General features: G+C 36.2%; 1 protein-coding gene across 6 annotated transcripts in view; it reads left to right on the forward strand.

Annotated features, from left to right (window-relative positions):
* The window catches only part of IFT88 (intraflagellar transport 88), a 44,358-nt gene extending 22,408 nt beyond the window's left edge, over positions 1 to 21,950 (forward strand). For 3 of the 6 annotated variants that reach the window (XM_053935343.1, XM_053935349.1, XM_053935344.1), the window contains 7 exons: positions 460 to 575; positions 3,425 to 3,477; positions 3,994 to 4,059; positions 5,769 to 5,875; positions 11,529 to 11,583; positions 20,202 to 20,297; positions 20,955 to 21,950. In XM_053935343.1, coding sequence (XP_053791318.1) covers positions 460 to 575; positions 3,425 to 3,477; positions 3,994 to 4,059; positions 5,769 to 5,875; positions 11,529 to 11,583; positions 20,202 to 20,297; positions 20,955 to 21,076 — 615 coding nt within the window. In that variant the 3' untranslated portion in view covers positions 21,077 to 21,950. Of the gene's footprint in view, positions 1 to 459; positions 576 to 3,424; positions 3,478 to 3,993; positions 4,060 to 5,768; positions 5,876 to 11,528; positions 11,584 to 14,565; positions 14,629 to 15,206; positions 15,573 to 20,201; positions 20,298 to 20,954 lie in introns of those variants that run through there. The other 3 variants (XM_053935347.1, XM_053935346.1, XM_053935348.1) reach the window with 3 other exon arrangements.
* Positions 21,951 to 22,344: the final 394 nt, after the last annotated feature.

Below are 22,344 nucleotides of genomic sequence, written 5' to 3' on the forward strand. Positions count from 1 at the left end.
TTTTAAAAAGCTGAAAATGCTATTCATGTAGTTATGTACAGAAAGGAATGCTTTGGGGTGAGTTTTCAGCAAACTGATGTGAACATCAGTTCACACTTATTAGTTGGCATTGTTAAATGTTTTAGTTAAGTTATTCGTACATAGATGTGATTTAAGTAAATGTTTTTGCTGTTGCAAGCTATTTAAAATAGTATTTCAAATAAGGCCAGATGGAAGATGTTACAGGCTCATCTTGGGTAACTTCTAAAAAGCATTCTGCAATTAGAAAACCTGACATGCTTTTTTTTTCCCCCCACCAGGATCACTTAGTGTAGCACACTACTTCCATTCATTTATATTACATGTTTTGGGCATCTGGAGAATTAAACACTTGAGTAAGATATTCCAGAAGCAACATAAAGATGTTGTTTATCACTAAAATAAAAGTTGTGTGGTTTTTCACCTTTCCTATTTTGTCAGTCGTACCGGTATTTCCCTTCCAACATTGAGGTCATTGAGTGGCTTGGAGCATATTACATTGACACCCAGTTCTGTGAAAAAGCCATTGAGTACTTTGAAAGGGCAGCACTTATTCTGTAAGTAGTTATTATTCTATGCCTACTCAGATTTCTGGTTAGACATCCATCAGAATACCTAGAGATAAAGCAGCTGGATAACTTTAATACTATAAATAAACAGCAGGATTAAGAATATTTGTGATATTTTTTAATTTTCTCAACTTTCTATTCATTTACAGCGTGTTTTTGCTCTTACTGTGCATTTTCAGTGTTAAATAAAATCCTCCATTGGGCCCAAAAGAGTGTTAGCTATTAGAACCTATTTTTCTCTATTATCTGCCATTAAACACAACTATGTGGAGTGGAAGTGGAGAACAGTTCTCCAAAGCCACCAAGATCTGTTTCTCTGTGGCTTCATGTGAAATATTTCCTTTCTGTTGTTTAATTACACAGTGAGGATTTGTTGGTTTAGATATGTACATGTTTTAGCTGATCTTACTGCATTTCCTCTTTTTCACGTGACTTCTACTTCCATCAAATAAGGCATATAAGTAAGCAAAAATGTGCAGTGCTGTACTACCAGTAATCAGTGAAAATAAATTGACAGGCTAAACTGATCCTGATAAAGATATTTGAATTATACTGCATTTAGTTCAACAACTTAATTGCTGAAATTGTTCTTTAGCAGAATATGATGCACTTAAGTACATAGGCCAAATACGGTATTTTAGTTCAGAAAGGGACCTTACTAGAGAATGGTTTATAAATAAAATTTGGTCAAATTTAAATTTGTAACCCAGATTTCAAAGAGAATTCTAAAAAATACACACACACAGTCTTTTTATGTGGAAACAAATACATGTCTATAGGTTCATGAAGAATTTTGTGTTAATAGATGAACTAAAATTCACTCCCAATAAGTGTGAATTTATTTTGTGTTCTAGGAAAACTATGAAAAATTATGCAAAACTCTGTTATTGCTTCTCTTGTGATGATCTAAAATTTGGCATTCTTTTTGTTCTTGAATCTGAATGACATATATGTATAAAACAGCATGTGAACAAAAAATTCGTACAGTATAATTCAAGGAAAATTGATTCTGCATAGGTTGTAAGAAGTTCAGTAAAAAATCCTAATTCTGGCTTTGACATGCTTGGGTTAGAGTAGACATTAATTACAGATGAGAAAACCTAAGGTTTAATTAAGGATTAAAAATTTAAAAAAAATAGAGAAAAATAGACTTCACTCAAATGGTGGTGTATTTATAAAGAAATAGAGAAGTTGATTAGACAAAAAATGCACAGGAGAGCTGACAGAAATCACAGTTCACACATTTGCCAGTATTCTTTTCCCTACAAATACTGGCCTCCTTAAAAAATCATTTTAGTCAAGCCATGAAATTTCATATGCTGGCATTCATGACCTTCTTAGAAAATTTGGAAAGAAGCAGCTGAGAATAAGAGGAATTATTTCATAATCTTGTTTTGGCAAAGATTTAAATATTTTGTGCTTCATGTTGCAATCAGTCCATGTATGAAGTATGTGGATTGTAAAGTACTTATGAAGAATTGGCATATTAAATTCTTCAGTATTACTTGTAATCTATCTGTAATGCAGAATTTTTTTTTCTCTGTGGGAGGAGATTTTTAATAGTAGATAACAGAGGATAAATATTTTGCTGTTTATTTGGTATTAAAAATAGAGAGTAGATATGCTAATTGGCAAATATGAATGTAAATATAAATTGCTACTAACTTTAAATAAAGTTGCATTTTAAAATTATATCCTTATTTTAACTGTCAACAGCATTTTTTAATTTAATTGTTTAGTGTATTCAGTGTTTTAATCACAATAACTACTTTTTAAATTGCATTATAAGATAACACGTTAGGCAATGAATTGGGAAACAGTTTTCCACTATTTTATTTTTCCTAGCATGCTGAAATCTATCCTTAATAAAAGGACTTAGTGCAGTTAGTACTTGCTGCTGACAGTTCATTCTCTCTGGAATTTTCATACTGAACTGAGTAACAAATTCTGTTATGGTGTGTGTTTGGCTGCCTTTGTTTGCAGGAAACACATTCAGCTGAAAATAAAAAGGTGCAACATTTGTATTTCATGAACTTGCTTGGCAGCTACCAGGTGAACACATTGCTTAGAGTTAAAAATGGCCTGTGCTATGATTAGAGCGGAAAACTGAAGAGGATAAGTACAAAATTATTCTGAAAATGTTAACTTACAGTATCTTTTGGATATTATGCTATTCAATTGTAAGCCACATGTGCAAAGTGCTTTGGCTTACAGAGGATGCTTACACTGTTAACATGAACATTTCCTAATTTTCATGTTGTCTTGGTAAAAATGATGAAAGAGTCAAACAGTTTTACTGTACATGCTCAAGCATCTCAAATATTTTCTCTGACCATACTGTCACCATTATGTGCTAAAAAGAAGACAGGCAGCAGCTAGGACATCAAGGTGATAGCACAGAGGAGGAGCCAGAGTTCAAAGCTCTAAGTAGGGACTGTGCTTCCTGGCAGAAATCCCTTGGGCATGCGTGGGACCCTAGTGATGGGACCTCTTCAGAAGACAATTTAGCATTTTGTTCCTCCCCCATTGCATGGTTCTGTATCTCTCACAAAGATTAGTGGCTCACATGTCAGGTCTACTAATTATGTCTGGGCACAGAATCATGAGCCTGAGAAGAACTCTAACATGGGACTGAACATGAGTGACATGGAGTCCTGGAAACAGGTGTGTGATGTAGTGGTGTGTGAGCTGAGCAGGATACATTCTTTCTAGGAAGGTAACATGCTAGGTGAAAAATTGATTAGTAGGTAAATAGTAGGTCTTTACCAGTGCTATGCAGATTATTTTGCTCATTCATTGTTTGGCAGTGTACATGATTTTGTTTTATTTATTTGCAGGCCAACACAAGTGAAGTGGCAGCTGATGGTTGCCAGTTGCTACAGAAGAAGCGGTAAGTTCTGTAACTTTTTTGTTATTGCTTTCAGGTTTGTAACATTTTTTTGTAATTCATTGAGGTTGTTCAGCTGGGAGAGTAATGAGAGGGTTTCATAGGAAGGATGGAGACAGACTGGGGTCTACAGTTCCAGGTCATGGAGCAGCAGTTTTAAACTGAATAAGAGTAGACTTACACTAGGCATAAGGGAGAAATTCTTTATTGTGAGCATGGTGAGACACTGGAACAATGGTGTCATATAGGAAGGTCAAAAAAAAAAAAAAAAAAACAAAAATCAGGAACCTCCTCCTCATAAATTCTGTTATTTACAGAGTAATTTGGATTGTTTTCAGATGCTCTTAATTTTTACTATCCATTAATAAAGAATGTTAAGTTTGGTGTTATCAAATTTGGTCCTACAGCATTAAATCATTAACTGTAAAGATGAATTGATGTTAAGGTGTTCCAATTTCTCATCAGATATTCTTTTTTATGTTTGAATGTGTGGATAGGAGATGTTTGTTTTGTTTGCAGGCAACTACCAGAAAGCTCTGGAGAAATACAAAGTCATTCACAGAAAATTCCCAGAGAATGTTGAATGTAAGTTGTTTCATTCTGTAGTGTAACTATCAAAGGAAACTTTGTTACATTGAATAGGTGTGTTAGTAATCATGTGACATATTTTTCGTATTAAAATACTGCCATTAACTAATATTTATGCTAATGATAATATAATATTCATTCTAATGCTGCATGGTTTTTGTGACAACACTGATGGGTGATTTAAGAAATATGAGGGTAATGCTGAAGAAGAGCAATGAAAATAAACTTTACCTGAGTTGCATTCTCATACATATGTCCTAGATTTTATACCTATGTTACTTATTTAATCTTTCTTATGAAAAATATATGTATTTGTACTTCTAGTTCCTGCTAGTTGAAATTCCTGCTGTAAATTTCTAGATACAAGAAAATCTTATTGCTAAGTTTTATCAAAGTCAGGGTTTCCGAAAAAAAAACATTGAGGGTGAGATTTTGTTGCTGGGTTTTTAACTGTAGCTGGTCACCCAGTCTCTGGAAAATCCATAGAGGCTTTCAAACTAAACTGCAGGAAACACAACTTTGAAGAGTAAGACACTTTGCAAAATCAGTCACACCTGTACTCTAAATAAAAAAGCCCTGTAGAAAATAAGGGTTGTCAGTGGTTGTGTAAACATTCTCTTCCATCCCACACTGTGCCTCACAAATTCCAAAATACAAGGTTGTCGCCAACAAGTCTGTGCTTTCAGATGCAATGTGGGAAGAACATTCATTGTATTTTATTTTAAAATCGTATCGTTCTGCTTTAACAAATTTATTGCTTTTTTAAAGAGGAATCATAGCTCTCTTGTACAAGTGAAATTCAGTACTGTAGCTCCTCAAAGTTATAAGCAAAATATCATGTTTGTGTTGGTCACACATATTTCAGAGGAGCATTCAGTAAATCTTTTAGAGTGCAAATATGTTTCTGAACATAGTTTCTACAAATTTCACAAATGGAGGGAGGAGTTAGGCAAGACAATTTAACTGATTTAAGTTTTTTACTGCTGAAACAATGGTTCTCCCCTCATCCCTCTGTGATCATGGGCTTCCGAAACCAGCAGAAAACTGATTTATCACAAAGTGAAAGAACATGTTCGTGAAAGCAGTCTGGAGAGAATGGATCATGTCCTGCTTGTTTCTGCTTCAGTTCTTTGAAAGGAATGTTGACAAACACGTAGGAATACCAACAGTGTTTTCAGAGTTTGGTAGTGTCTCAGGAGAATGTTTTTTAGGGATTCTTTTAATTCAGTCATACAGTTTCATTTGATTTTCATGTCAGCTTTGTTGGGGTTTCTTAATTCTATAAATATTACTCATTAAAAATCAACCACAGAGGAAAAAAACATTTTGATTCACTTGACATTTGCAAAATTGTTTTCAACAAAATTCTCTTGATAGCAGCTCCTTAGTAATATTGTAGTATCATTTCTATGCTTTCCAGCTTCCAAAACATTTTGCAAATGTCAAGAGTTCTGAGCCAAAATAGTTAGTGTGCCTTTTGCCTTCCACATATACCCATGGTATTTGTACTGTTCATGGATACAGACACAGAAAATACTGAATTACTTGCAAAATATCACAACTTGTATAGTGATACTGGAATGGAGTTGCCTTGTTTGCAGTTATTTGCACTGTTTGCCATTCTGCATGTCCAGTTCTGTCAGGGTGCACTTGTAGTTTGACCTGCTTGTACGTCTTTTTCTAACAATGCTTTGCTTTCCAATTAGGCCTCCGATTTTTAGTTCGTCTCTGCACAGACATGGGGCTGAAAGAAGTCCAGGAATATATAACAAAACTCAAGAAAGCAGAAAAATTAAAAGAAATCAGAGAGCAGGTAAGTTTGTTTCTCTGTATATCATACAGTATTGCTACAGATGTAGATGAAGCTAAAGTATTGTTTATGATACTTCGAGACAAAATGCGTTGTTAACTTCCTGGTTTACAGAAGCTTACTTATATTTTGGGGGTTTGGGAGGCTTAGTTTTAAATTACTGATCAATCTTACATCTGTCTGCATAGTTTCTGAGCACCAGATTTTCTGTGATTTTTAAATAGTAGTGAAAGATGGACTATGTGGACATGAGGGAATGCCAGAGCCACTCGCATAATTCAATGTCTGTGGAATGTCGTCTTTCCTACTTACGTGCCAGATTTTTTTTAATACTTCAGTGTATTTATGAGCCAAGTAATAATGCAGCTATAGGGAGAGATGGGAAGCCTAAGAATTTGTTCATATAGAAGAACTCCTTTTTTGTTATATACAAAACTGCAGCATTGACATATTATATAGGTAGAAATAAACTATTCATATGAGTGCCAATTTTTAAACAAAAAAAAAATAGAATTCCATGGAAAAGTAACAGGCTGTGAAAGGTATGAGATCATAACTTGTGTTCTGTTCAGAAGAGTGAGCTCACGTTTGTGTGTGTGTGCGCGCTCGTGCATTGTTTTCTTGCTGTTCTGGTGATAAAATAAGATTTTAAAATTAAAAACAGCTGCTTGTTTGAAAAGCATTATCCATGCTGTTGAGCTGCAAAGTATTCAAGCTTGCTTTGCCTATCCAGAGAACTGCCTCAAAGCTACATATTCACATTAGAATACATTGTCTTAACTAATTTACTCTGCTCTTAGTAACACTTATTGGTCCCTTTTGATGCCAAATTACGTGCACATGCGTCCATAGCTACTTCTGCTTAAGTTCCAGGGAGCCTGAGTATGCACGTGAACACAAGGACACTTTAAAAATGTAACTCACAAGGGGAAACACTGAAGGATTGCAGCTTCATGCTACAACCACACTTTGAGGGGCTAGCTGAAGTGTACTGACTAGGTTTTTCAGAACTGTAAAATTCAAAGCACTTGGGAAAATGGACAAAAGAAAGCAGTCCACAGCTGTAGTGGGATTGATATTCCTCCATGTCTCCCCATAATTGTATTAGTAAGCAAAATAGATGACCAGATATAATGTTCCTATTCTGCAGAACTCATAATTAAGGGATTCACTGAAGTGTGTTAAACAGCCTTTGCTTGATTTCTAATCACTTCAGTGTCAGTGATATACATAGTTCATTGCAGTAACTTTCAATACCTCAGTGTTTACTTGAGAAAGTTCACCAACAAAACCGGTTAAAATTGGATTATTTTATAGTTGATTAGAGAGGGAGGTCGCAGAGAAGGAAAGGCTATTTCCTTGCATGTAATTCTGGCCTTTTTTTTTTTTTAACTGAAAGCATTAATTATAGATGGGAAAACATCAAGGACTTTAAAGAAAACACCTTTTTTTCTTTAAGAAAGTTGATATTTGAATACAATTTTAAAAAAACCTAAAAATTGTCTTATCTCTTTCTGTGTATTTCATATGGGAAGCAAGAGATTTCCCAAACACATTTCTTTACTTTCTGGTCAGGAAAAAGCTACTGATAAAACATTTAAAAGTTTTAATCATCTAAGTAACTTAAGGTTTTAGTAACAGAAAAATTCTATTTAAATTACGGAATTTTTTTTTCATTCTCACTTCATTGTGTTAAGGGAATTCAATAAGTCATACCTGAAGGACAGAAGTCAGTGGGATCCAACACAGACTTGTGGTTGCACAAGTTATTGCAACTTGGTTTAGCCTGTTCAGGCTTTAACAGTGATCATAATTCAGCCATGATGTGGGAAGCTCCCTCTGTGTCTTGCATTTCAGTATTCCTGTTTAGAGTGTGTTGACTCTATCTTGTCACAACACTAACCTTACAAAGCAGCATCACAGAATGGTTTAAGTTGAAAGGAATATTTAAAGATTATCTAGTTTCAACCCCCTGCTGTGGGCAGGGACACCTTCCGCTATGAGGTTGCTCAGAGCCCCATCAAATCTGACTTTGAACATTTCCAGGGGTGGTCATCCACAGCTTCTCTGGGCAACCTGTTCCAGTGTCCCACCATCCTCAACGTATTTTTCTCTCCTTCTCTACTTTCTCAGTTTAAAGCCGTTACTCCTTGTCCTGTCACCACAAGCCTTAGTAAAAAAGTCTGTCCACATCTTTCTTTTAAGACCCTTTTAAGTATTGAAAGGCCACAACAACATTTCCCCAGAATCTTTTCTTCTCCAGGCTGAACAACTTCAGCCCTCTCAGCCTGTCTTCACTGGAGAAGTGCTTCAGCTCTCTTTTCATCTTCATGGCTCTCCTTTGGTCCCTCTCCAACAGATCCACGTCCTTACACTGGATGCCCCAGAACTGGACACACAACTCTGGGGTCTCAGGAGGACAGAGTAGAACAGATAAGGTGTCTATGATGGCACTTTAAATTAGTCAAAGCTTTAAGGTGTAGATCTGCTTAAATATTTCCTCTAGTGTGTTAACCCAGAAAAGAAAAAGAAAATTAATTCCGCCTTTTGAATAAGCCTGATTGTATTGTAATTTAAACTGAACCAATTTTCATTTAAGCAGATGAAATGACATGCAGTAAGTTTAAAAAACCCAAACAAACCCCAGACAAACACACCTCTTGCCTTTGTGCCCCCTATAAACCACAGCCAATAATAAAAATAAAACAGGTTTCTTGTCAGTTCTGTCAACTTCATTCCTGCAGATAGGTCAGTGTTTCCAGCCTGATTAAGCTCTGAATGGGAACAAAATTCTGCTCCTGTGTTTCCAAGTACACTCTCTTCAGAACCTCTGAAGTCTGGTGAGTTGCTTTCTGTTCCTTCTTGCTGCTCCTTGTCTTGATGGGACATGCTCCCATCTCCTTTTTCTGGCTTTCTTCTCTGCCACACTCTGAAAACTTTCCAAGTTCCTTCCAAAGGAAAGGAACAACTTCTTCTGCTCCCAAGGAACCCACTGACACAGTTTTCTTAAAAATTAACATCATTGTAGTTGGTAGAGGAGCAAAAACTCTAAGGAAACATGTTTCAGATCTAATGCAGCTGTCCTGCATTAGTAGTGGAGTATCTTTCTGTGGCAGTCTCTACATCAGTGCTGTCTTGCAAACAATAGCCCTGCAGTTCCTTCTTTTGCTATTGATGTTACATCTGGGTTCCCATCCTCTGGTTTTGGGTTTGGGAAGGTTTTTTTTGTTTGTTTGTTGATTGGGGGTGGGTGTGATCTTTAGTCTTCTCTCTGCCATCTGGCTTTGGAAATTACTAGGGTTTTTTTCCTAAGTTCCTTCTGTCATCAATGACCATACAGTCATAAAGCATACTTTCTAGTTCTAAAATTACCAAATTTGAATATTTCACCACCTAAGTTTCCAGTAGGAATAATGGTTTCAGTTAGCAGTACCAGATACAGTTCAATTCCTGCTCCCAATTTTAGACTGACCCTTGACTTCTCAGTTGAACCCAGTAAAGACAAAATAGGTAAAAGGCTACAGTAGTATGCCTGCGTTTCACAGTCTGCACACAGACTTTGTCTTCCTGTAGAAATTTATCAAAATTTTCTATTTTGGCATTGTTTTTTCCAGAATAAGTATATCCACATGGAGTTTATACCAAAATAAATATTCTGGAGTACTTATTTCCCTCAGTTCTCAAATATGGACAAGTTGTTAAATACTTCCAGCCAAGAATTTGGGAACATCTGTGGAGTTCATTCCCTGTAGAAATTTTTCTCCCTGCTTCTCACAGCATTTAATTTTTACTGCAACCTTCATATGTTGGAACATGTGGGGGGTGGTGGGGGTAGGAGGAGAGCTGGGTTTTTTTTGTTTTGTTTGTTTGATTAGATTTTTTTACTGTATTAGTCTTCCTTTTTCATGTTTCACTCTAAAAAAGACAGGTAATAGTGTAAAAGTTCACAGAGCCTGCTTGGCACTGCTGTGTACACACATTACTATTTATTTCCGTTAAGTGAGCTTAATGACTGAGAACGGGGCTGATGGGGTGTGGTGAGAAGCAGTGATGAGAGGTGCAAATGCTGGAGGAGCCTTACTGCCTTTGCCTTCAGGCATCCACATCTGGGCTAACCATCCTAAATGCCTTTTGCAGTCATGGGAGAAATAGGCATTTTTAGGGTGGAAACCTATTTTGAATGTCTGCTTTTAGTGTGGGATTACTTACAAACTGCTCACTTGGAATTTTACAGAAGTTAATCATATGTTAAGCTGTAGTTCTTATGTTATATTTTGGGAGGAAGGTCCTAGGATGTAAATGCCAAGAGGGCACTATCACACAGGGACTGCTTCCCTTGGGTAGACAAGCTGAGCTGCTGTCAGACTTGCTGTCAGTCATTCAACAGTCAGGAGAGTCTGGACAGGCTTCCTGAGGGATTGATATATGCTACTTCACTGGGCTGTGAAAAGGATATTTAATCCAAAATTCAGAGAACATATTTTAGGCTTGAGGATTTCCCAAAGCAAACAAAAAAGTGTGAGAAATTCTGGTCCCAGACTGAATTGCTCCAAGACCAGTCCTGGTTTCACACTAAGCTCAATGCTTTCCTGTCTGACTCCTGTGGGTTTTGATTTAAGAGTTCTTCCTTTTTCTGTTGGCATAAATCTTGAAAGTTCTTCCACTTCTTTGGTATCATTCCAACCTTGCCAGACTTCATGATATTTTTCTGGTGAAAAATGAGTGAAGAATTTATAGTAATTGACCTGAAGACATGATGTGTGTTTTAATCAGATCCTGAATTCATATTTTGAAGTAAGATGCAGAGATACTTTATTAATAGCTGAGTGCTTTAAACATCAAGTTTTTGTACATATCTATGAAAAAGTCCCTCACTAAGGTGTCCCATCTTATAATTGACAAGATGTATGCATAAGAAATTTTGTGTTTTGCCAGAAGATCTAAGTCTGCCATGTCATAGAAAGGTATTGCTTTGATAAACTGTTAAAATTTTCAAATAACACTCAAAAAAACACAGCTGGGAGATGTTTATGATACCTTCCCCTATGCAAGAGAGCTGGCTTTTTAAACACAGCTTTTAAAGTATTTACCTTCACCTTTATCTTGCATTTAACACTCAACAGCAAATGAAATTTTGCTGTGAAATAGAGTTCTGTGCCAAAAATTCAAAATCCAAGATCCATAGGGTGAATAGTTCTTTTTATAGATTCTCCCACTTCTCCCTTTTGAGTCTTTACAATAATAAAATGCTTGTGGGATTTACAAGATGTTAATAGGCAAAGGCTACTTTGAATTCATGTAAGGAGGGCTGTGTTGCCTGTTTTTTCAGCTGTGCTTTACAAAGGAACATCTGAACTATTTTTATGCACATTCCTTGTATAAATTTTATCTGAAGAAAAATAATTTATTGAGATATTCTATTTGAATGTCACAGAACTCTTGTTTTATATAAACATTTGATTTAACCCTGATTTTAAGGACAATTTTGTGTGTTGAAAAACAAGCTTTCGTAGTTACAGTGTAGTAAGTCTAGTTTAACATTCTTCTACTGTTTTATTAACAAGCTGAGTTTAATTTTCAGTAATTTTCTCTAATGTTTATTACTAAATGGGTTTTTTTCTTCTGTTCTTTTTAAACCTTTTCCACTGTTGTGCAGCGCATTAAATCTGGCAGAGAGGGCAGTGCACGTAGCCGCAAAGAGGGAAGTGGTGGTAAGTAGTCAAGGCCTCTGCTTAAATATCAGTTTTGACAGGATCCTGAAGAAAACAGATTTTCTGAAAGTGTTTGTAAATCTTCCTTTCATCTTGAAATGCACACAAATATGCACTGAGTAATATGTAAGCACTTCGGGAAATTTGTTTCACACTTTTTGATTTTCTTATTGCTGTATGAAATCGCAACTGGTACAGTAGCATGGATTTGGTCCAACATTTGTGTTTTATATACAGATATTAGTGTATTCCTTAAGCTAAATTTCTGATTGTTTTCAGTACTGTAGACTTGAATGTTTTTATCCTATTAACTTGGTATTTGAACATTTTTAACTTTGGCATATTTACTAAAAGGCATCATTTATTATAACAAAACAGAACTCATAAGCCACAAAAAATAGGAATCCATTTTTTCTTTATTTAACATGAAGGAAAGGGAATTTTGTGGCCACTGTGTAATCTGCTATGATAAGTGTTTGTTATAAGTTCAGCAGATTGTTCTGTCTAGCCAACTCTGTAATAAGGATAACACACACTTTTACTATCTTTGAGCTCATCCTTCCCCTTATCTCTGTGTAGCAGAACTGAAGTTCTGGAGTCTTCCCTAGAAGAAAGCTTCCTCTCTGGCCACTCAGTCTCCACCCTGCTTCTATAGATTTTCAATCCTGATTTCCATTAATATAAAACTCTTGCAATGTAAGTCAGGAAACTACCCTTTTTTTTCTGCACTAGGTAGCCTGCATATTGCAGGGCTAATAATTTTCCCCTCCAATTATTAAATCCGTGAAATTAGTAATGTAAACCTAACAGTCCCCCACTGCGGCTCTAAGGAAAGCAGTAGACTTCAGGCTACTTCAGCCACCTGCAAAAAAAAAACCAACCAAAAAAACCCACAAAACAACCCCAAAAAACAACCCCAAAAAACCAAAACAAAATGAAAAAAAAAACCAACAAAAAAAACCCAAAACATAATTTGACCCAAAAAGGCAGTGGTTTCTTTGTATCCTGCATTTGATTTATCTTGATATCAATGGGTTTCATTAGAAGATATCCCCTATAAATTCTTGCCTCTCTTCCCTTCCTTTTACAGAGAAAAAATTTGTGATGTTTTTTTCTTATTTGGTAATTTTTTTCTCCACCTACATAGCATTTCTCCACCTAGATAGCATTTCTCCACCAACTTACCAAATTCTGTAGGGTCAGGAAAAGTCATGGCAATTACTAATGTAATCTGAAGATGACCTTAGAATGCTGTTACATTTATGAAGACTGCTTCCCTGGATTTTCTGAGGGTTAAAAGTGAGTGTTAGGTGCTTGAGAAAGATCTCATTCCTTTTTCAGCTCAGTAGTTTCACTAGAGAAGCTTTTAAATAATTTCTTGATGTGTGGAAAAAAAAACCGTTCACCTAGGACTGAATTTTACCTGTTCTGGGCCTCAGGCCAAAGTAATTCTTTATTTAAGTAACAGAGTGGGGTGGAAGAGGATGGAGAGTTTCTGGGTTCTCCTTTGTTACATAAACCCTGTGATCAGGCAGCCAGCTGGAGGTGCCAACAAAACAGCACTGTGAGACAGGATTGGTCCCTGTTCTCTGTCATAAAGTGGAATCCACTTCAGCATACAGCAAGTAGAAATGAAGAGCAGCGTTGGCAGCAGGCAAGGGTGTTTACAGCTGTGCAAAACTTTGCATCAGGTGTGTAGAGAAATGGCAAAAGGGTCTCTTTTCTTCCAGCTCTATTTTGTAGTTATCCCCACCCTCATTAATGAAAAAGGGGTATGTTTCAGGAGGGAGAGAGTGATTTAGCAAAAGAAGATACACCCAGGGCTCATGCTGGAAGGATGCTAAGACAACATAAATCCCACAAACTACCAGTTTGTCAGTACTTCTTTTAAAGACAAAAGTATCTATGGAAAGTTGTCTTCTTTCATCTTTTTTTTCTTTTTCTTTTTTTTTTTATTTTAAAACAATAAGAAAGAGGATGAGAGTTAAGAAGGAGAAGTGTTGACCTAGAATTTGCCCTATCAGTAATTCTTAGATAGTTGAGTTTAAGACATTATTCAAATATATGAAAGAGTAGAAAAAAAACATAGTTTGGGAACAAGTCTGTGTAAGAGCATGTTTGGGAAGTCTTCATTATACAAATTCAGTGCCAGAGATCCAGCCCTTTCTGGAAATGACTTGGCAAACAAGAAAAGGTACAAAGAAGGTCCTATACTGAGCCGAGAGTTAACTTCCTGCTGGGATTCTTAATTAAAGGTTGTGGTGAGCTGTACTACTTATATGTATTTTTAGAATGAGTCAAAGGCACTGGGCACATTTTAACTGGTAATGTTGGTTCCGGGGAGCCTTATCAGTGAAGAACCTGGACACTCACAGCATCAGATGTTAAGCATTGTGTTGTATTTTGTCCATATTGTACTGAGGATGACTAATAGAAACCTGAACACCCAAACATTTTATTTTGTCCAATGCTTGGCTTTGTTCACCTGGGTTATGAGCTGTAATTTGCAGTTTCATAAATTTCTGTGCATGGCCTGTGTGAAGGCATGTATGAAATATAAACATGGGTTATTTTATTTCATAATATTAGTATGCTTTTGATAAATTAATGACTTCAAAAGGAGAGGGAAAAAAATATTTGTATACAGTTTAAGGTTAGTCTTTTCCAGTCATGTTGCCAAGACCAAAAGGGGTAATTTTCCTACACTGTATGAGGGATTTGCCATCATTATTGAACCCAGTGAAGCATAGAATCCTCCTTAGTTTAGTACTTACTAGCTAGATGAAAGTACTTACTAGCTAACTGAAGTCTTATGCATTCCAAATATTTTAGGTATGATGCCTGTTTTCTTTCTTTCCTCTTACCAGTTCACTGTCCCCATACTTGTGAGCATTCCTATGAGATTTTTTCCCTCAAGTATTTTGTCCCCCATATAGTTATTTATATTAAAGAGTATTAAGAATTCAGGTTTCCTTGTTTTAGGAAATATGATCTAAAATTGCTTTTAAAGAGGAAGCTAAGAAGAAAGAGAACTAAGCCAGCAAGGTTTGTACTTCATAGGGCATCCAGTACTTCACCAATATAAATTAAAACAGAGAGGTGTGAGAGATACACCACAGCACAGTTTCAGCAATGTGATTCGTGTGTGCATGAATGGTAGACAGCATGGAACCAGAGAGACCAGAAAAGTGACATCTGTATCAATGTCAGTTAAAGTCTGCTCTTGTCTTGAGAGAAAGATAAGCATTAAATCTAAAAATTGAAGAAAATTTGTCACTCATCCAAAAGTGAACTCACACTACCAAAATTGAACACATTTGTCACTCACTATAAAAAGGGAAATTTTCTTCTCCCCACAATTATCATATTTATGGTTTTCAATCTTACTTGGGTTATGTTGGAAGCAAATGACATTGATACATGTCAAAATTATTAAAATTTAAAATTAATAAAATTATTAAAATTATTATTTTTAATTTTAAAAAGCGGGGGAAAAAACCAAAACCACAATGCCATGAAACCTTGAAGGCAGCTAACAGTACATCTGAGTTTAGGCAGTTCTCAAAGATTTTTTCTCCAATAATCTTTTCTTATTTTCATACTCACCTTTTTGTGTTTTGCAGATACATGATTGTTACACCCAGAATTTAGCAGTTGGTGCACTGTGGTTTTTACTGCCATAAGGGATTTTACCTGTTTGATAGCATAATGCCTTTATATGTGTAGATAATGCAAAGTATGACATTAAGGAGTTCCATTCCTGTGGCAGTGTTTACTTGGTCTCTGCATTTGCCCAGCTCTCTGAATGGGGAGTTTTGTGCTGGATGAGAGGAGCCATGCAGTCTCGGACAGGAGCCCAAAGAAGCAGTGTTGAATTCAGAAGATGAAAGGCTGAGTACTTTGCATTCTGCTTGTTACCTAGGCCTATCAGGATGAATTTGGAAAATAAACCACATGGGAAAAATTTAGGTGTCTTTTCCCTTTTTCATTTCACTGGTAAGTGTGTCAGTTTGTCCATTCCCAAAGATTTCCATATTCAAATACCTTTACCATCCCAGAGGGATCTCCTTATATATCATGGAAGTATGTTTTAGGTGTTAGAGCTGTAGGCATCCCAGATAATCCTAACTGTGATAAAGACAAGAGATTTTCTTGTTACCCTGCAGCCAGGACATGACAATCATTTATGTTTGCTAGGCTTTGTGTGCCTGTTGATGCCTCATTAATTACAAGTGATTTTGGGAGGGTTCCACAGTCCATTTTGACTGTGTGTGCAAAATAGAAAAAGTTTTCTTAATTAAAGGAGAAGGGAAAATCTGTTGAAATCAAGAAAATATCTTAATCTGTTTTCTGCTCTGAACTCACCTAAGGAGTTAGCTGAACTGACACACCACAAACAATTTTCATTCAAAATGAACAGCCGCAAAGTTATAAATTGCATCTACTTCCCATGCTGTTTCACAGTTTTAATACATTATTCTGCCTTCTGCACTGAATTTAGCTCTTCTCTTTGGTCAAACCAATGCCCATTCTTCTCCAAAGATGGTGTCTTCATCCCAAATATGAAAGATACACAGAGCTGCACTTAAAACACATTCTGAATTTAGTGGAGGGTTAGCCCACTGTGCTCTTTGTTACATAAACATTTTACAGAGGAGGTAGATTACCAAACAATCTTACCCTTTGATGTCTTTTCTTGATGAGTAAAATAGTACTAAAAATTCTAATTTATGTCCTTTGTGGTACTGGAGGAATTTCCAATGCAATAGTGTCATCACGGTAATTACAACTAGTTAGATTCCTCTAAAAAATAAATACAAATACAGTGGATTTTTTGGTTTGAAGTACACACAGGTATCATGTGATACAGGAAGTACAGAAACATAAAAAGATTGAGAATCTTTTTTGCTAGGTATCACTACTTAAAATAGGACTATTACAAAATAGGATTACTTTTGCAGTATGTTGCATTATTCATTGTTCTGCCATATGAAATTCATCATTTTTTAAAATTAGGTTTTATATTTTGATTCTTTTTTATTCCCGTCCAATTTCTATGTGAAGGAATTTGTTCAAATCAGTTTTTGTAAAACACTGAACAAATCTAAATGAATGAAACAACTCTATTATAATAATTTAACTATCCTAAATATAGTAATATGGTCATGACTTTTAAACAGACAAGAGGAAGGAATGCACTGTAAAAGATACCAGCATGAAGAGTGTATTATTTATGTCTTTGTATGCATAGTCCTCAGCTAAGGCTATTTAACACAGACTGTGAGGGGAAGGTAATGTCAGCGTGGCAATCCAAATCTCAAGTATAATGATTTCACAGAGTAAATGTATTTATAAATCAAATTTTAAAAATAAATTGACCAGCTCTGCTTAATTGGTTCCTGTTGCTTTTTCAGCTGAAATCTGGAGCTGTGTTCCTGCAGTCAGTTAATGTGTAGATGTCCACATTGTCACCCCAAAATGAGTACAGTGGGGATGGCCTCCACATAAACTACAGTAATACCTTACTTAATAAAAGCCCAATAAGTTGATAAATAAGGACTGGGTATTCGTTGCAGTGATGCTTTTCTTAGATACAGAGAGTGATTTAGTTAAGCAGTGGTCTTCCATTATTCAAAAGCTACTTTGAATTAGGAGCAGGTGTTTGTATAGTTAATACAGTAATAGAGAGAAAATTAATTTGCAGTTTCAGAAATATCTACCTGTAGTTCTCTGATTGTAGGTACAATCAGACAGATGTTAACACTCAAAGCTGTGCTCTTAGTAGAGAAAAAACTACAAATAAAGCTTTTCATGCAGAGTCACACTGATACCTTTGTTTTCGTCTGTGTATTACTTTAGTGAAAGTTAATTTCATTACCATAATTCAAAATGTATATAAATGTATATAAAATCTTTTTCCTATATGGGGTGAGAGCAGCAGGGAATAATGAGTAAAAATTGTAAAACTTGCTTCCCAAAAGTATGCATGTCTGTGAAAAAATGCTTCAAAAACAACTTCCCTGAAGTTTTCTTCACTGTAGGATACCAAAATCCTGAAGTCTACATTGCAAGCTTATATTCCTTAATACTGCCAAATTATGTTTGAATGTATACTAAATAAAAACATGTAGATGATTCTCCAAACAGAACTACAAAAAGTAACTTTGAGATTATATTTAGACTTCTGCTAGATCATGTTATATGGTCGACAGAATTTTTAATTCAGCCAAATCCTGTACCCCATGGCAAGAGTGTCAAGAAAAGCTTACCCCAAATGGCTCAACAGCTAGGACATTCCTTGTGAAAGCTGGAGCTGTGGGTTTGAACTCCCTCAGGTGAAAGAAGGCATTGAGCCAGATGTCTCGCTTCCTGAGATGCTGTCTGACATCTCCATGTAATGCAGATGGTGTCAAGCACCTCTTACTTTCTTCTGGGTGCACTTTAAAATGAAAGGTGCTCCTCTTCCTCATCTTCAGGTACGCTCAGAGCATACTGCAGTCCACTGAGACTTGATACGGTTTTGCATATCAGCCTAATTTAAACTAAATGTGAAGAACTAGCCAGCAGGATTGTTAACCTTCCCTTCACTCTTGCTGGATATAATGCTCATACAGAAGTAAGGTGAGCACTGTTACTTTGCTGATCTACCTGAGAAAAGGTTTTCATTAGGCTACTTTTAGATGTACCCAGTAAAACTTAAGGATCCTAGAACATCTAAAGAAGCCTCTGTTTTCAGTTGTATTTTTTTAGGGCAGTAAGATGTGCAGGTAACAGTGGGTACTCGGTTAATCCCACACAGTTTGGGTTGTCTATCATCTTTTTCTTCCTTCTTTCACTTTTATAAAGTCTTTCACCTTCTTCTGGTAGTATCACTAGCACCCATGTGTTTTCCTCCTTCACAGCTGCAAACATTTGTTATGCCATTTTCCTCCTCTTTTATTTTCATTACATGCAGTTCTCCCTTTCTGGGACCAACCAATTAAACCTATGGAGTTTCTTCAACTACTTCAGTCTTCCCCTAGTGTAGTCTGCTGTATTGTTCCTGTCTTTGCATCTCTTTACTGCTCCTTACACTTTATTTATCATCTTAAAAATTACTTGTTTTCCATTATGCAAGACTGCGCCTACTTCTATCCTACTCTTTTTCTCATTGATTATTTGTATTTTCCTCCAAACATTTTCATCCACACCATCTCTGAAGGTCAGCTCTCGCCTCCTTGTTGCACAGCCTGTCCGGAGCCCACTGAAATCAAGGGGAGATCCTTTTGTAATTTCACAGCCCTTTAGTTGAGTTTCTCTCCAGGCAAACCCATTGTTTTCTCTCCGTTTCTTCAAATTCTTTAACTATTACTTCTTTCATGAAACCTGTCAGTGAGAATTCGTCCAAGGGAAGTGGATGTGCATTAAAATACATATTCCTTGCTTTGAAATTTCAACTGTAATCTGTGTCTTGTGAACTTATTAACTGTTTGACATGTGACTATATGTATTAGATCTTTCTTGAAGCAGAGATGTCTTCCAATTTAGGGCTGAGCAAAAGAAGTCTATGGTAGTATTTATAGAAAGATAAATGTTTGTCATCTTTGTAGATGTTGGAGTGGGTTGGGTTTTTTTTTCTTTTAATTATAACAATATCTATTAAAATAACATTTGTAGTAAATAAGACAATGGAAATCTGTTGCCAAGTCCAGACTTTATAATTAATGTTTGCTGAATGAAACCCATTTTTCCTCCTTACAAATGGAAGACTTTTAATACCCACATTGTTTGGTGTTGTAAATGAACATGTCTCTTATTTGGCTGCACATCCTGCCTTGTAAATATACCAAGTCAAACTCAAAATGTTTTCTCCCAGGAGAAAAAATATTGCATAAAAATCTGTTGTAGCAGATGAGATTGAAAGCTTGTCATAAATGTGAAAAAGAGATTCAGAGGTGAACAGAATATTTAAAGTGTCTGGAATACTGCTGTGGCAGGAGAATGTTAATCTGATGTTGTCCGGGCAGGAGGCAGCCCTTGGAGCCGACACATTCCTTGGGGCCCTGCTGCAAACCGAGCTGCCAGCACAGTGTTTACAGCGAGCTGCAGGGCCAGCATGGTCTGTACACATGAACTGAGCCTGCCTGCCACGCAGACAGCACATGGCAAATATGCTCTTCTAATTAAAAGCAAACTTAAGTGTTGCATTTAACCTTGACAGTACTGAGCAGGTGGATCACGCTGATGTATTAGTAAGCACACAAACATAGGAAATGTCCAGTGTACATTGTGACAGTGTTTATATTTATCATGCTTATTTTAACTCCAAAATGTGACAGTAATTTATAAGCTACTGAAATGTCAGCATTCGAAGCAGAAATATTTTAATGTGTTTATTCCAAAATCATAAGGCTGTGTATATATTTTTAAAAAACGTTAACAGACGCATGTGTGGACACAGTGTCCACTGTGTTTTAAAGACCACTATTACAAATGAGTACTGTGTCTGTCATGAAAAGATGGTTTCATCCAAGTCCAGTTTGACAGATAGTGGTAGCTGAATTGAAGTTATTCTTGTATCGTGGTTTCACAGAACATAACATCATGTTGTCTTTTCTTTTTTTTTTTCTGTTCCCCAGATAGTGGTGGTACCAAAGGGGAAAGACTGAGTGCCAAACTAAAAGCTCTACCTGGAACAAGTGAACCCTATGAAAGTAGCAGCAGTAAAGAAATAGGCAAGTGGACATCTTAGACCTTTTTTAATTTCATGGTACTCAGGGAGAGGAGAAATAAGGGAAAAATATAAGTTGTTGGAAGAGTATGTAAATTAGGTAATTGGGGAAACATTTTTCCATGAAAATTAGGCTTTCGCCTCATTGTTCAGAGCTCACTATAAAGTAATTGTAAATATCAAGAAATGTGGCCCATGTTAATATTATTTTCAATATCTGTCTCCTGTGTCCTTTAAGTCAGTTCTTGCCATTCTGCAGTCATAGGTTCTTCAATAAGACTGAATTTTCAGAGGGGTTTTAAAACCCAAATTCATGTGAATGTGATACTTCCTAAAAAGCCATCCCTCAAACAAGTCGTCAGTCTTGCTGTTCCTTGCACATTTCCAAAGTTTTTTTCTCACTGTAGTATAATAAGAGAAATTTATTAGAAAAAACATCAAGAGGTTTCCATCAGTAGAACTCTGGAACTTTGCCTCAGTTCCTGAATGCAGTGTTTTGTTCTCCTTCAGCGTTCATATGCTCTTTCTGGTCTGCAATTCAAAGACACAGATGTGTAGTGCTAAATCCTAATCTCGTATTTGATTTTGTATGTTTAAAACCAGCTAAAGTCAAAGCTAAAATAGTTTGTAACTGTTTCACATGTATTTATTTAAACCCTAGATGCCTCCTACGCAGATCCACTTGGCCCACAACCAGAAAGACCAAAAACAGCAGCAAGGAAAAGAACAGAGGAAGATGATTTTGCTGACGAAGAACTAGGAGAGGATCTGCTTCCAGAATAGCATATGGGCCACTCATCATTTTTTTAATCCTTGTAAAAGTTATAGCTGAAAAACTTTTCATTCATAATGGTTTTGTAGTCGACTTTTTATAAACTATTTGTTAAATACTTTGAATATGTGGTACCTTATGTTAAAAACATGGATTTGTAATTGCAGTGTCTTCTGTAATTGATCAAAAAAAAATAATAGGGTATTTTACTCATGCATAAGATCTACACAAGTACTCACACACTTTGCAAGCTGCATCAAATGTGTAAAGCTTTTGCTTTCAGAGATAAATATGATGATAATATGAAACAGAGAAGCCTCTAAAATTTCATCTTTAAATGCAAATTACCTCAAAGCAATGCTTGTAAGGTTGAAAATCCTGTATCCTTCATCCAAAGGCAGAATTTAAGTCCTGTGAACTGACCTGAAAATGCTGGGTATGACCTTTGCTCTTCCTTAAGGTCACAATTCAGCAAATCACTTTGCACCGATACCAAAGAAAGCATCTTAATTTTAGCCTAAGCTTAGATGAACTAGGACCATATTGCAGTCTCTCAGTAAAATGTCCTTATTTTTGTTTTTTTTTATTTTGAGTGGTCAGAGTTGTCAGGATTTCAGCCTAGTTTGTCCAGAACTGCTCATTAGATTGCAGCTTTTGAGTCTTATGTTGGAGACTGGCACTGACCACACAGTGGTAGTTTTCTACAGCCTAAGCTGAGTATGGGCAAAGAAGTTAGTTACAGAAATCACCATTTTGCTTATGAACTGAACAAGTTTGATCTGAAGTTACTGAGACATGTTAAATTCCTGTAGTAGGAATCACTTTGGGGAGATGAAAAATATTAGTCAGGTGTTCAGAATTTCCTAATAAATACTTGCAAAACTATGACTTGTTTTTGGAACCCTGGCATGAGTTTGGTTTAATAGTTAGACTTTGGTTATTGCACTTGGAAATGCAAGAATTCAATCCTCTAAAATTTTCAGTGTTCCCTTCTCATTGTTGGTGCTCAGACTGTATCCCAGTGACAGTGGATAAGTCTCTTCCTATCTTCATGAAATGCTTTTTCATGTTTTAAAAACACTGCCCAGTTTCATAGGATGTCTGCAGGTGGTCAGAAGTGTCCTGTGGGATATGAGCTGCTTTGTGTGTTTGCACGTTTCCCATCGGACTGGAGCAGTATTTCATCTGGGATTGCACCGCTTCCGCCTGATGGTACGAGCAGAGCGTGTTCAGTGCTGTTTATGGAACACCCCAAGGGGCTCACCAAAGAAGAAAGACA

This window comes from Vidua chalybeata, chromosome 2 (genome assembly GCF_026979565.1).
Source record: "Vidua chalybeata isolate OUT-0048 chromosome 2, bVidCha1 merged haplotype, whole genome shotgun sequence".
In the NCBI taxonomy this organism is placed as follows: domain Eukaryota; kingdom Metazoa; phylum Chordata; class Aves; order Passeriformes; family Viduidae; genus Vidua; species Vidua chalybeata.